At 41.0% G+C, this 15,519-nt stretch overlaps 1 protein-coding gene across 5 annotated transcripts in view; it reads left to right on the forward strand.

Annotated features, from left to right (window-relative positions):
* RUFY1 (RUN and FYVE domain containing 1) overlaps nucleotides 1-14,225 on the forward strand; it is a 30,565-nt gene extending 16,340 nt beyond the window's left edge. For 4 of the 5 annotated variants that reach the window (XM_059712898.1, XM_006263527.4, XM_019478544.2 and 1 more), the window contains exons 7-18: nucleotides 1,226-1,291; nucleotides 3,336-3,405; nucleotides 4,334-4,435; nucleotides 4,929-5,045; nucleotides 6,598-6,765; nucleotides 7,820-7,917; nucleotides 9,034-9,153; nucleotides 10,707-10,836; nucleotides 11,849-11,943; nucleotides 12,302-12,350; nucleotides 12,559-12,636; nucleotides 13,353-14,225. In XM_059712898.1, coding sequence (XP_059568881.1) covers nucleotides 1,226-1,291; nucleotides 3,336-3,405; nucleotides 4,334-4,435; nucleotides 4,929-5,045; nucleotides 6,598-6,765; nucleotides 7,820-7,917; nucleotides 9,034-9,153; nucleotides 10,707-10,836; nucleotides 11,849-11,943; nucleotides 12,302-12,350; nucleotides 12,559-12,636; nucleotides 13,353-13,496 — 1,237 coding nt within the window. In that variant the 3' untranslated portion in view covers nucleotides 13,497-14,225. The remainder of the gene's footprint in view (nucleotides 1-1,225; nucleotides 1,292-3,335; nucleotides 3,406-4,333; nucleotides 4,436-4,928; nucleotides 5,046-6,597; nucleotides 6,766-7,819; nucleotides 7,918-9,033; nucleotides 9,154-10,706; nucleotides 10,837-11,848; nucleotides 11,944-12,301; nucleotides 12,351-12,558; nucleotides 12,637-13,352) is intronic. The other variant, XM_059712897.1, reaches the window with a different exon arrangement.
* Nucleotides 14,226-15,519: the final 1,294 nt, after the last annotated feature.

A 15,519-nucleotide genomic window follows, 5' to 3' on the forward strand; every position in this document is an offset into this window, starting at 1 on the left:
GGTCAGAGTTTGTCCTCAACTAGTCCCTGCTATCAGTTATCAGGATCTGAGTTTATGGGGATATACTGTGCCAGACTAATTGATGAGGGCATGTGGTTTTGCCTTGGCACCATATAAGCCACTCCAGAGTACCACTGAATTGTCTGTCATACATGGAGACATGCAAAGCCATACTGGATTTAAAGGGAAAAGTCTGTTTGTCAGAGAATGTTTACCTTCTACTTGTGGTACAAGCAACACCATGCGTACTGTAGCTGAAAGAGTGGCAGGAGGAAGGAGAAAAAAAAACGTAGTTTGTTTTACTACTTGTATTTTAAAGCATCTTATGGTCTCTTTCATACAAGGGACAGAGAAACATTTTACCAGAACAGAAGAACTTAATTGTAAGAGCATGAAAATGTTCAGGGTGAACTTAATGCTGTGTTTTAGAGAGAGAGGTAGTTAGCTATGCTAGTCTGTTTTCAAGTCACTTTACATTTACTTTCGAAACACACTAACATACAAGTTGACAGTGTCCTTTCTCAATGGCTGCTGTCACTTTATCCTTGGGACAAGTCCTGCATTTGTTTCTCTGCTTGCTTCTTTTGACTTTCAAATGCATCTTGGTACCTGTGTGCAAAAAACAACACAACCCATTCTTTCTAAGATTAGACTGAAATGTACTTCATTTTCCCTTTGCAACTTGAATTATAAAAGCATTATCCATTACACCCAGAACCAAAACTGGACAGATACTCAAACACAGTCATTTGAGCTATGTCAGGTTATTTTTGAAATCTCCTGTTACAGGACATTCATTTAGGCAAAATTAGGGCTGCTGATATTGGAGCATCTTCAGTTGTTTTATATGTTCTTGTTTGGAACTCAGCCCCTATACTTGATACGTGTCTTGTTGGTACCCCTGCTGTTCCCATATCCCCAGTCTTCTATTTCCCCTTTTTTTTTATTTGCCCCGTTTTGGCGCACAGTGCTGCTGCTACTTCTTTCCTTCAAGCTCATCTTTCATCCATAACCATTTATTTTAAGTTTACTAACTGTGTAACTGTCTGGTACAGAGAGGTCCTTGCATTCTAATGGGACACTCATTCAATTTAAAAATGTGGGAAGGGAACTTGTTGCAACCTCTGACACTTATTGGCCAGCCCAGGCTGAGAACCTCATATCTGGTGCAAGCTAGTAGTTTGTAACGAATGGCATTGCCTTAAATAATTTCACTTTATTTTAGGGATGGAGGGATTACTGCTGTGCTTGACCAGAAGCATTATGTGGAAGAACTTAATCGACATCTAAGGTAGGAGTTCTCAGTTTCAGTGCAGGAACACACATTGTTACATGTTTGTTTGTTTTTTTTCTTTGTCCTTAGTGAAACTTTGTAGAATTTGCCTGTAAAATCATTTGATAAATGAAGAGTTTTCTTGAAAATGCACATCTTGTAGGAAGAAAATTCTTGGTAGATTCTTGAACATAATGCCTCTCTGGACTTAGTCATCCTCTCAAAAATGAATTTTCACTGCATCAAGTGAGAGTGAGTGACCATAGTGGGCTTTGCATGTTTGTGTGTGTACCATTCTGGGGGATATTCATTTCCCCTATTAAAACATCTGTTCCAGTTTGGTTTCTTGCCTGGCTTTTTATTTTTTGGCTGTTTGTTTTTTGGGGTTTTTTTATTTGTAATTATTTAGCTGTTTGTCAACTATTTTTTACTTTGACAAAACACAGAAGGAATCTACTGCTGGTTTGTTTTGTAACTGGATGGCCCAGCTGCCTTGTATTTCACTTGTGCTTTTTTTCAATATGACTGATTTGTTTGAGGGCATAATTGTTAAATATAGTTTAAGCAAGTGCAGTCATGCATGCAGTATTAAGTAGCCACTCCCTGCGTTGTTTATGTACAGAACTCAAATGACTGAATGAAACAGTCCTTGGGAATGCAAGTCACCCTTAAAATGTGGTTATGATGGCAATGAATGTTGATTGATTGGTTTTGGTTTTTGTTTTCCCCCTCTCCTGCCTGCCCCTCAAAGCTGCTAAGGTATTCCTAGCAAACCTTATGTCTCTTAGCCAAATACTTCAGATACAAAAAATACAGACTCCTTTTTTAAAGAGAAAAGCTGATCTCCATTTCAGATTTAAATCAAAGTAATCAAGTATTAACCTGCTCTTGTTCCTAACATCTGTAGTCATGATTCTCAACCAAGTGCTGTGGCTAATGAGGTTGAGAACCACTGCTCTGTGGGAATGAGTGAATACATGTAGGGGTGCAAGCAGAGCTCCATGGTGAGCTTGGGGAATTAAACCTACTGATTTTCTCTTTAGTCCTTGATCCAGCAAACGCTGTGGGAGAGAGGACAATGGGGCTACTCCTGTGTTTGAAGTTGGGTGCTCTGTTGGATTGGCTCCAAGGAGGGTAACTCCACATTCTTGTTTTGCGGGTCTTGCCTCTGCCATGAACATTCAGTGGCTTCCACTAGAAAAGTCTACCATGATTAAAAGTTTCCTTGCAGCTCCACTAGAAAATTTAATAAAGAATGCAGTTATACTTCTGTCAACTTCAGTCTAGCCTGTGTTTGTGGCTTCCACTAGCTGTTCCATTTATCTACTGGCCATATACAAATAAGCTTGTGCCTCTGTGGTCAGATATTGAAAATGATGTAATAATGTCTTTAATGGTAGTAGTCTTACAAGAGCAGGCAGATTGGATTTTGATTTTGAGGACCTGTAGTAGGGGTTGCCATTTTTATAGATTCTGAACTGGGAAAAGTACAAAAGCAAATTGGACTGTACTAATGCAAGGCATAGACAGTTTTAAGTATTTTGAAACAGCAGAAAAGACACCCTTTGATTTGGCAAGATGGAGAGGAAAATTGCTTAGAGCTTTTTAAGAAGTCTCTAGAAAGTCAGAATGTCATTCTGAGCTATACTTCATCTTTTTTACCCAGCTCCATTGACATAAAAGACCTGGAACACTGGTTCGTTCTTGATGTATGGAAGCTTCTTTATACTGCCTCTCCCCACTCGCTATTAGAGGAGCACCCGTTTGCTCGGGGTCAGCAGAGTACTTGGAACACTTCGCTCAGACTAGGGGCCATGCACTGGTTGTAGCAGCCTGTTGCCTTTACCTACATGCCAGTCAAATTTGGCAAGCTGACATCTCTCCCCCGCTGCTACCTCTTGTGAAAGTAGTTGGCATTATTAACTAGGGTTTTTATATTTTTGCCTTTCAATCATGAAGTTGCTGTTGACTGATATTTTTATAGAAAATACAACTATGGGAGTGGATAAAAGCTGAATATGGCTTTCTTTTTACCTAAAGCAAGTGTAACTTTTTGCTACAGCTGCACAGTTGGTGATCTTCAGAGCAAAATAGACTGCTTAGAAAAGACTAATTCAAAACTCCAGGAAGAGGTTTGTGACTGACTATACGTTCTTTATTACAAATGTGTTCTTTAGTCAGTTGAGCAAGTTGGGTTATTTTCCTTTTGAGCTGAAAGGGAATTCTGCCTTTGAATTTAATGAACCAGGACTTTGCCTTACATATTATATGTTTCATGCATTTGAAATGTGGGCTTTAATAGGAATAACTTGAGTCAGAGCACTTTACAAGTTTTCTGGCATATAAAACCATGATAAACATGGTATTAAGATCTAGGAAGCTGTAGCTGCTAGATGTCAGTTTAATGGAAGACTCTCCTATCCAAGAATTGTGCAGACTCAAAAGAATATTCTCTTTTACAAAATGTGTATAAAGATTACTTGTCCAGTAATAAGTTGTTAAATACCTCACTCACCCCATCCTAGATCACCTATTGAGGTCCCTTTCAGCCCTACTTTTCTATGATCTTCCATCCTCACAGCAGGAGGTGAAGTTTTTTTCCCCCTGAGTGTTTGTATTTTCCCTCTAAAACCAAGAGGGAAAACGAGACCAAGGAGAAGATAAAATAAAGAAATAAGTGAAATCACATCAGTTTCCAGGAAGGAAAAGCATTGGGTATCATATCAGTTCATAATGGCAGACGTGCCTTCTAGTTGATTCCCAAACATCCCAAAGAAATTGTGTTGATCCATACTCTCTGTGACATGCATTACCCTGGTCACAAGTTGGTAATTTTTGGGTAACCTACATCCAGAACTGAAATTGATGCAACAATATGGAGTTTTAGCTCCCTAAATTACCTACCTGCTAACCTGTATTTTAAAGAGTAATGAGGACTAATTGATTGTACTTAATATAGGATGTTTCATAAGAGTTGCTAAGATTTTTGTTTCAGTCTCGTCCGGATGATGCATTCTTGTCCGTATTTAATCGCTACACACAGCCTTTCTCTTTAATCAGCTTGCAGCAGCAACTGACCGGATTAGTTCACTTCAGGAAGAACAGCAGCAGTTAAAACAGCAAAATGAATTAATTCGTGAACGGAGTGAAAAGAGTGTAGAGGTTAGTCGTCCAGATAAACTTTATGGGCAGTATTTAAGACAAGCCACACTCTACTCTAATTACGTCAATATTTTTAATTTGATCACAAACATACACTGCTTATTAGTACTGATTTATTTTTTGCATCACTTAATAATGTATTTCTTAGATAAATATTTAAAAGCGTTGTACCATAATGCATAATATGAGGTCCGTTCATTGCAGTCTGCAGATTGGAGGGGGTGGGGCGGAAAGAAAGACAAGAAAAATGGTATGCAGAAAGAAATACATTCAAAAGCACAATGTTGCTTAAAATATCCATACTGACATCTTGGACGTTACCTTGTTAATACTGGCCACCTTGCTAAATGTAAACTAGATCCTATTTGTTTGTGGGAAATTGCATTTTATTTAAAAGGAAGGATAGAAATAAGTTATGTCTCTTAATCAAATTGTAAGCAGGCTTCACAGGTATTTTTATTTTTATTTTTTCCCCATTTAATTTTTCATCGAGGTAACAAAACAGGATACAAAAGTAGAATTGGATACCTATAAACAGTCACGTCAAGGTCTGGATGAAATGTACACTGATGTCTGGAAGCAGTTGAAAGAGGAGAAAAGAATTAGGATGGTGAGGGTAACTTTTTTTTATTGCAGAATTCAATGGGAGAACATGGGTTTTCCTGTCTCTTTATTAGTGTAATATTATAAACATATAATGCAGAAGATCCTGTAGAGTTCTGGTGATATTTGGGTACAAATAGATTTGCAAGCAGCAATCTCTTAGGGTGCCTATACACATGCGGTGAAGCTGCTCTGATGCGCTGGAATTACAGAGTGTTGGAGCAGACTCGATTTAATTGTGTCTGCTGCAGCATGGTAATTCTGCTCCAGCAGACTCCAGCACTGTGTATCAGCATCCCCATGCTGAAAAATGGCTGCAGGGGTGCTTTTAACTAAAGCTTGTTCGAGCTTTAGTTAAAGCACCTCCACTGCCATCTTTCAGCACAGGGAGACTGACGTATGTGATGTTCCGGGCGCTTTAATTAGAGCCACTCCTAATTAAACCCACCCCCCCTTTCTCCTTCCCCACTTCCGGAGCAAGTATATAAATGCCCTCAGTAGCCAGAGCTTTTGGACAGCAAAAGTGTCTAGGAGGAACCAGAACACACAGAATGTTAAAGAATGGAGTTGTCCTCCTCCTGTTTGCTATACAGGCTAGTTGCATCATATGCGCATTTAACTTGCGCAAATTCAACTATACGCGGGTGGGGCTTGAGTCTGCACGCGGCGCTGCCGCTTACCTTGAGGCCCGGCCACCACCACACTGCCAGCAGCGACTGCCTCTGCCTCCAAAACCTCCTGCCGCTGCCATGGAGCTGTGTCCAGAGCTGTGTGGCCAGGCAGCAGCGGCAGCGTGGTGGTGGTGGCCGGGCAGTACGCAGCCTTCCCCACCACCACCCCGCACTGCGCCGCTGCCACCGACCGCACAGCTCTAAGCATGGCTCCACCGTGGCTGCAGAAGGTTTTGGAGGCAGAGGCAGTCACTGCTAGTCAAGTCGCTGGCACAGTAATCGTAATTTGACTATACGCAATTTTCACCTTATGCACTGACTTCAGAACGTAATACCTGCGTAAGATGCGACTGACCTGTACTAATTCAACTAAGGACTGGTGTATATACACACCATTGAAGACATTTGGTTTAAAAGCTCTCCCTGCACAAAACCAGTTCTGTCTTTGCACTTTGTGTTTGTTTTTTTTCTTTCTTTAATAACAATTACCTCTCAAAGAACACTTTTTTTTCAGCCTGATTAGGCTAACTGGGTTAAGAGTCCCTGTCTGCTGTTCAGATCCGCAGCATTTTTTAACTTTTAAAAGAAGAAAAAGAATGCAGCTAGCATGAGAGGTTAAATTAGGCACTCAGTCCTATATTCTAGAGCAGGACTACCAGTAAAATAAACCAGCATGATGCAGAGAGCTGGGATATAATGTGTTCAGGTTACCTCCTTTAACCTACTCATATTGCCCTCTTTGAGCTTGGTCTCATTATTCCTAACATCTCAGTTTAAGATTATTCCTTTGAAATAACACACAGATAAGTTTTGGATAGGGTTAGTACCATATGTATTTCTTAAGTGATGCGTGCCTATATAGCAATAACTAGGGAATCTCTTTCTAAGGAACTAGAGAAGGAGTTGGAGCTGCAGATTGGAATGAAAACAGAAATGGAAATTGCCATGAAACTTCTGGAAAAAGATACACATGAAAAACAGGACACTTTAGTTGCTCTTCGCCAACAGCTGGAAGAAGTTAAAGCTATTAATTTGCAGATGTTTCACAAATCCCAGGTAAATACATCAAAAATGGATGTCAAGAACCAACAATAACTATGTTTTCAATAATTGTACACAGGTGTGTTTTGAACCAATATATGTCTTTTTTGTTAGTTGATTATCTGCATTTCTATCAACATGTAATGGATAGTTTTACTCTCTGGTAATCCTCTTAGTAGTACTTCCATTACACCTGTCTTAAGCATTTCTTTCCACAGTTTCACTTATCCTGTCTTTTCGTTAGAGATTGAGTAGGCTTATATATAAATTATTGTCTGAGTTTCCTTTAAAGTGCTCTGTGGAATTCTGTTTGATACCCTTAAAGGACTACAGTAGAAAAATCAATCGAATTTTTCATCATGTGGGGGAGAATAGGGTCGCAGAAATCCTGACGAGTGGTCTAGTGACTAGAACAGAAGACTAACATGTTAACCTTTGAAAAATTATCCCTTGGACAACAGGGAACCACAAGCAAACTGCTGAGAGGTACTTTTGGCTCTGTTCAGCACTGTTGCTGAAGTTCTGTGTGATACTATCTGGGGGAGTGGTGCTGTCGGGGAACAGACCTTACAGCCTGTAAGGTATAGGAGGTGAGGCCAGATGGACTCCTGTGGCCTCAAACTGTGAAACCATCTAATTGCTGGCTTTCAAATATCAAGTAGATGGACCATCCTTATCTGATTTAAATTCATTGGGAGAAGAATAAAACTCTTCCTATAGAAAAGATGCAAAATGGTTAGAAAGGCAGCAATTGAGAATTTGGCAGAAATGCTCTTAATCCTCCACCATTGTGTCCTCTTCTAGAAACCTGATCCCTGGAACTCCTGGCATGCGAGTTCCCAGACCCTCGCTGTTTCTTACTCTCTTCAGTGCACCAGAAGAGAGCGCCCTGTTTGTAGCTTCCTTCTAAAATAATCAAACTCTTCAAAATATCTGTGTGGTTTTCTACAATAGTTAAGCTTGTCCTTAAACCTTATTTTGGGTATGCTTTTTCCTTTTTGTTTTTTCTTCTGCCTGAAATAATCTGCATGTGGTTTTTTGTTGTTGCTGTTTTTGTTTTTCCCCTCAGAACTCGGAGAGCTCACTGCAAGTGAAAAAAGAAACAATATCATCTTTTGAAGGGAAAACCCATGAGATGCTCTCTACTATGAAGCAGATGGAGGAGAGGTAATAGTTACAGACTCTCAACCTGCAGTACTGACAGACAGTAATGGATGGGCTTCCAATATTCATGTGTATTAAAAAGACTTCAATGGGCACTCCATAAATAAGACACTGAGCTTTTTCACATAAAATGGAACTAAAATCCCTCCCATTCAGATTACAGAAGCTGAACATCTTGTTGCCAAATCTTTGACAGGTTACTGGACAGTTGAATTCATTTACTTATTGTATCAAATACTGAATAACTTTGCGAGAGAGAGAGAGAGAATGTTTCCTATCGGCCAGTATCCAAATTAGCGCTATGTGTCTCGCTTTCTTTTATTTCCCAAAAGGTGTGTGCTCACCCCACACAGCAGCCTTCCTGCACTTAGGAAGATGGCCAGGAAGTGGCCTCTCAAGCCATCAAGTCCAGCCCCATCTATCCACCGTGTAATAGATGTAGGTCACTTGAGAAATATGAAACTTAAATGGTTGCTTCTCTCTGGTGTGACTATACTTGAAGAGCAGTTGACAAGACTGTTGCAGTCTGCGTACTTCCATTGTCAGGTGTTCCCTCCCTAACTCCAGTGTTGGCAACACATGTCTGAGCAGACCGGGAGGCACCACTAGAGATTAGGAGTGTTCTGGGCAGGGCTGAGCATAATGGAGCTCCTTATGACTGTTACAACACAGCTGCCTTCCCCACTTTACTGAGCTCCAACCCATGGGGGTTTTTTCCCATGCAACATAGAACAGTCCTCAGGCACCCCCATCAGTTTTTACCATGTCCTGTGCAGGGTTAGGATCTCTCCCCTTTTTCCCTCCTCTCCTTATCCCCATCTCCCCCTGTGCACATGCACCCACCAGTAGTGTGTGTCTCCCTCCCTGACTGTACACACAGATCCAATCCACGCAGGTGTAGATGTGAAAGTGTGGACAATACGTTTGTTTTGTCATAAATCTGTCTGAGGTTTTGGCTTCTGCAGAAATCTTTTTAATGCCCCATTTATGTGCCTTTTTAACTTGTCTCCATTATTACACCCATTTTTCTATAATAAGTGTTGTTTTCTTAGAAAAAGGAGTCAGTTATTTTCATGCATTGTTGCTAATAAATGTACTATGTATTTTGTTGTGCTTTAGGCTACAGCATGCAGAAAAGGCTCAGCAAGTGGCAGAGGAAAAATGTAACAGGATGAAGCAAGAATTTGCTGGCAAAATTGAGGCTTGGCGGCAACACATCACCCAACTGGATAGTCAATGGTACTTTTTTTTTTTTTTAATGGTACTTACAGAGGAACTCGGCTGTTCGCTACATCGGGGTAGCGTGTTGATTTGAGAGTCCTGTCTGCGTCAAAAATCACCTGTATTGCATATTTTTGTATCTTCCAAGTCTGTTGTCCTTAATGATACCATCTGTGTTTATGCTGCTATCTGGCAAATGCTATGAAACAAATCAGCTGTTGAATGTCAGAGTGGGGTCTCTGGATGGGTTGCTTACCTCTCATTCTTAGATATTACTTCTGTTTTACTGATCTGTCTGTTTTGGCAGCCTGAGAACTTAAGATCGTTGGTCGGGAAAGTTTCTTAGGAACAGTTCCTTTTCTGAAGGGATGTGATGCCAACAGGAACAGCACCTTCTTTTGTTTGTACTAGATTTGCAGTTTACTGAGAGCCTAGTGAATGAGCTTTCACTTCAGGCTACTCTGTCTCATGCCAGTGGGTACATTTTTCCAAGGAAACCTCCTAGCAGCCAGGATTGCACCCAGCTGGTTCCAGGATGCCATTTTATGCAAGTCCCTTAACATAACATAATTCTCAGCTACAGCTAAGGCACCAGCTGCCTCCTTTATGCTGCTGGACTGGAACAAATGGGATTTAGGAGGGGCTGCTGATCCAGCCTAGTGCCTTCAGACCTGCAGTAACAATCTGATTGTCTTCAGGGATAATAGTATTGCTTTTAATCTGTAAAAGGACTGCCCTCTCCACTTATTCACTGTGGCCTGCAGTCAGATGACTGGGGGGTGGCCTTCCGTCATTTATCAAATCTCCTTAATTTTTTTTTGTTTGTTTGTATGTATGATGTGCCTTTTTAAGAAGGCAGCAACCAATACAACTAGTGTTGGGTGATAAAAAGTGAATGCTGCCCGTGTCCGTCCATCTTCCCCCCCCTCCCCCCCCCCGCCTCCCAATCACACACACACACACATTCATGATTGGATTTCTTTTACTCTTGTCCAAAAGCAGCAACTATAATTCCCAGTCTCCTGCCTGCAGCCTGCTTTTCCTGTCATGTCTCTTCCCCTGACAACCCCCTCAGTCTCCCAGGCTGCGTGTTGTCTTGCCTTCTCCCCCACCCTGCCCCAGCTTTTCCTATTAACAAAATCCTCAAGCATGAGCCTCCTTCACTTCTAATGTCAGTGATCAAAGAACCTCTTATTTCACTAGAAGGGTTTGCAGCTAAACATAATCTGTGTCCTTTTTCTGCTACTGTTTCTTACGTGCTGGCTTCCTAGCCTGAGTTGTGTGTGGTTGTACTCTGTGTTAAAGGACCACTGTGTGCGGCGGGGACACGGACGGGACACGACATGACACGCTGCTGCTCATACCTAAGCAGTCGAGCATGTGTGCATCTTTTTACAGTGACCCAAGAACACAGTTGGTCTCTGCAATGGCGCAGCGTGCTCATACCCCACCTCTGGAACAGTGTTTCCGATCTTGCTGTTGGTTGCACAAAGGCTCTTTTTTTCCCCCTGTCCCTAGTATTGTCTACTACAGAAAACAGGCTCTGTTAGAACCAATGCTATTTTTAACAGCTCCGCTCTGGAGAAGGAACTGAAATCTGAAAAAGAGCAGAGGCAGACCTTGCAACGAGAGCTCCATCAAGAGAAGGACACCACTGCTCTTCTAAAAACAGAACTGCAGCAAGTGGAAGGGTTGAAAAAGGTAAGTGCTTCAAACCTGAAAGTATGTAGGATGCAGACTGAAGAGGTGCTGTCCAACCTCTTGCTGCCTCAGTGAAGTAAAGCTTTTTCTTCCCATACTTGCTGTTTCCTTCTGTGAAAGTGGCTACAAGAAAAAAAAACTAACAACTTGGCTGTCTACAAGCAAATACAAAGGATGGGAGCTGGGGAAAACAGTATGTTACAAACTGTTACAAAACTGGGAAAACAGGATGTTACAAACCAAAGGTCCATTATTGTTAGAGCACCAGGTTTCAGAGGGAAATGTTTTTAAAATGAGTGTCCTCCCCTCAGCATGAAGGGCTTTTTGCAGCCTCTGTGTAGGTGCTTTTTAAAGTCACAGTTAAAAATGATTCACTGTAAAAACTGTTCCTTGAGGATAGGCAGTAGCATGTCTGTGCATTCGGGAGCAGTTGTCTCCAGTGCCAGAGGCACTGGACACACACCAGAAGGCAAGGTCTTATATAAGTGGGACACTAGCAGGTACGGTGTATGGTGTTGGGTCTCTGTGTCAGGGCTGAGGGTGGTCTTATGTGGAGTTTAGATTATGGATTTGTGTAGGGACAGAGATGATCCTGCCTCAGACTGGGTGCTGGACTAGATGGCCTCTGGAGGCCCCTTCCAGTCCTCCTTCTCTGTGACTGCGTATAGTAGCAGAGTGGCAACCGAACCACTCAGCATTTTGTTGGTTTACCCCACAAGTGTTAACGTAGTTGGACTTGGATTGCAGAGGTGTAGAATCTATTCCCCTCTGGTAGAATTGGTTAAATAGTTGACCCATGGTGATCTGCATTATTTCACTTGGCACCGCACCATTCACATGCTACCTGTTACCATGGGGGGTGTGGGGGTTTAGTCCTGGAAGATGTCGGGTTGATTTGTCTGATCCAGGGTACATAAGCATAACTTTAAAAAATAAATGAAGTCCTGAGACAGCAGCAAAGATGCCCAGTGTTCATGTTCTGGCTGGAATGCTTAGTGTGTGTGATTCATAGGAACTGCGAAAACTACAAGATGAGAAACGGCAGTTAGAGAAAATCTGTGAAGAACAAGAACAAGCTCTCCAAGAAATGGGGCTGCACCTTAGCCAGTAAGTTCCAGTAACTGAACCCTTCAATTATTTGGGCGGGGGGGGGAGGAAATGTAGCTTTGATTCTCATGTTGATTGGTTACAGTCACTAAAGGGCATCTAGTCATCTGTGAAGTTATGAATATTAGGAAATGGTAGGTCAATATGGAAGGTAGGAGGCTGAACTGGAACTCAGTCCTGTGACCTTCATGTGTGCATGAACCTGCCTTCAGTGGGACTGGTTTGCTCTGATCACAGGACTGGAAAGCTTACTTTCCCTCTTGGTTTCAGATCGGTGATACTGTATGGGTGCTCCAAACAGTCCTTTTTGATTCTTTTTTTAAATCATAATAAAATGAGAATTAACTTCCCTTTTTAGATCCAAGCTGAAGATGGAAGACATTAAGGAAGTAAATAAAGCACTAAAGGTACTGCATACTAGCACATTATGAACATGTAAATGAAGCAAGATCAGATTTCAGCCCAAGTGTTGCTGCATGTAACTTAACATTGAAATGTTCTCAAATCTGGGCCTGGGGAGTTCCAACTGTAACTAAAGTGTGCAACCTTCCTTCCAAGTGACTTATAACTCCAATGCATCTTTCCTGCACTTATGACAGAAAATTCCTCTTTTAGGGTCATACCTGGCTAAAAGATGATGAAGCAACCCACTGTAAGCAGTGTGAAAAAGAGTTCTCCATCTCAAGAAGAAAGGTAATGGAAATAATAATGAACACTTGCATTTGTGTGCGTTTCAGACTAATAAACAAGATACTTATCTGACGGAGTATGATCTTCCCCATATGGCATCACAACCCTGTTTGCTAGAGAATTATTCACAAGCCTCTAACTTGCTGCCATTAGTTTTGTGTGACAGCTTCTGAAAACTGCCTTGCTGCTGAGTAACACTTGCATTTTCAAGTGAAGTGAGAGGGGGACATTTAACTTTCAAAGCATTAAATGCGTGCGTCTGTTACCTGTAACTTAAATGCATTTAATCTTCTCCATGGTGATTTTGTTTGTTGCCTAATGGGAAGAACTTGTAGCTAGATAGGTGTTCCACACCCTCACGAGAAACTTGAGCTCAGCTTCCTGTCTGATTTCCCTTTCTGGATGACAAGGACTGGAAGTTCAATGGAGATGGGTTTGGGGTTTTGTTGTTTTTGTGTGCCCACATTTTTGGGGAGGGGGTTGTTTTTGTTTTCTTAGTTTCCTAAATACAGTGGGCTGATGCATGACTCTAAGCTAACCTCCATGCTGAGAGTACAGGTCTCGTGTGGCAGAGAGCCCTGGACTCGGGTAAAGTGGAAGCACCAAAATAGTGGAAGATGCCAAGGGATTCGTGGAACTCGCCACAGTTGTATGGCCTGCTGTAACTTGGCTTAATTACCTGATTTCTTTCTTGTATTTTTTTTTTAACTGTCTTACAGCATCACTGTAGGAACTGTGGTGACATCTTCTGTAACACTTGTTCCAGCAATGAACTTGCGCTGCCTTCCTACCCTAAGCCTGTCCGTGTTTGCGATACATGTCACACTTTACTGCTTCAGAGATGTTCCTCTAATTCCACCTAAGGCTTTGGCTGTTTCAGAAGGACCAATCTAACCTTGAAAGACTAGATTTTTTTTTTTTTTTTAAACCCTTTATTCCCGATATTCCCTGTGTAGCAGAAAACATCTCTTTAGTTCTTTGATTTGCTTTCCATTATAGAACAGGTCAAGTAAACAGATCTGATTTAAAAGATTAAGGGACTTTACAGGAATTATGAAAAGTAATGTTGTGTTAATAGAATTCTTAATAAAACTGACAGAATTAACAATCATAGAAAAGGTCAGTTCAAAATATTCAGTTTCCTGAGACTGAAATGCAAATTCACTCTTTTCTGTATTTTATATATATATATATATATATATATATATATATATATATATATATATATAGAAAAAGCTATTTTCTTTGTATTTAAAACTTTGTACACGTCACATTTATAGATTTGACTGATCCCTTAAACAAATCACTTTTTCTGCACTGTAACCTCATGGTTCTGCTGTAACTGTTCACTTTACTATATTCCAGATAACATTATGGTGGTTATGTACAGTTTTGTATGTGGTCGAACTAAGTTGAAGATAAATTTGTCAGTCTTCTACAGTTTATGTCTATGGAAAAAGCTTTATAAAATGTATAAATGAATGTGCCTTCGCTATACTTAAATCAGAGTAACAGACTAGATTTGTTTCTAAATCACTTATGAATAAAATACAGTGATAATGCAATAAAGGTGTTGTTAAACTGTGAAAAAATAGCTGTTTTAATACTGGTCTTTGCTGCTTTTTCTTCAAGGGGAAAAAATCATAACTCACTCATGGGAGCACAGGGGATTCCTATTTTAATTGTGAAAGAAAATGCTGCTTTGGGAGTATTTGAGAAGATTACCTATGCTGTAGTTTCTCCATGTCCCTGATTTTAACACCTAATACAAGCTAATTCTTGAATATTCTGAGCTGTAAATCACTGGTGTAGTGGGTAGCAAGGCAGTGTGTTGAATTTCCCTGCACTACAAGACATAGCATGGTGGGTAGAAAATATCTTGTTTGTTAACCATGCCAGCTTTGCTAAACAGCATGGTTTCAACACTTACCCATTGCTAAAAGTTACTCTGAAAGTCCACCTACAAAAGTGCACTGAAATAAAGTGACCACACTCCAGTGGTTCAAGGCAGAATAAATATATGGACTACATTGGGTAGTGTCATTTCGGTACAAACATCAAGGAGTTAACTCTGAGTGAGACAAGCAGTTTGAGTTACTTAAGGTGTTTTTGGAGGCAGGGAGGGCTGTAGTTTTCTAAAATGAACTATAGGTTGCTTCTATTTTTGGGGGGGGGCCCTACTGTAGCAACGTTCAACTTCAAGCCTTCTTGTTACTGGTACACTTGTTAAAATGCAAGCAATGCTATATCCAGTCCTGGAGTCACTTAGTGATAACGTAGGTAAGAGCTGGAAAAATCTAGGTTGCTCCTGGGTATGATGTTCTTTCATGAAGATGGTTGTTCTCTGCGTGCAGCTTAGCTGTGCTTTTGGTTCACATTACATCCTTTTGGCCCCTGCAAAAATCAGTTGGCCTAATACTAGAGCTCCAGGAGCTGGAAGTGCACAATTGGCTGTGTCACCTCACTCAGCTACTGCCGTAGGCTAGAGACTTTGTCACAGGTAGCAGAAGCAAGGCAGAAATTACTGCTAGCCTGATCCATTATGTGAAAGGCCTGCCCATAGGCTTGCATGCTATGTTCCTACGAGTTTAAAGTCTGTAATTAGAAAAATCTTCTTGAAGTTTAGTGCTTAGTTCCTCTCCTGGTGAAGGAGATCGTTATGGGCGCCTGTGTCTGCAAATGCTCCGAAATCTGTGAATTTAGTTCTGAACGCTTGCCCTGGTCTCCTTGAGTTCTTAGCTGTAAAAGGGTTCAGTTTACATCCGAGTTTACCACATCATTGGCTTTCATGAGTGTTGTGAGTGGAAGGGAGGCTTGTTTTAAATAAGGACTCTGCTATTTCTGGTTTTAAGTGCGAGCTTTTTTTCTGGCTACCACTGACATCTT

The sequence above is a fragment of the Alligator mississippiensis genome, chromosome 9 (assembly GCF_030867095.1).
Source record: "Alligator mississippiensis isolate rAllMis1 chromosome 9, rAllMis1, whole genome shotgun sequence".
Taxonomy (NCBI): domain Eukaryota; kingdom Metazoa; phylum Chordata; order Crocodylia; family Alligatoridae; genus Alligator; species Alligator mississippiensis.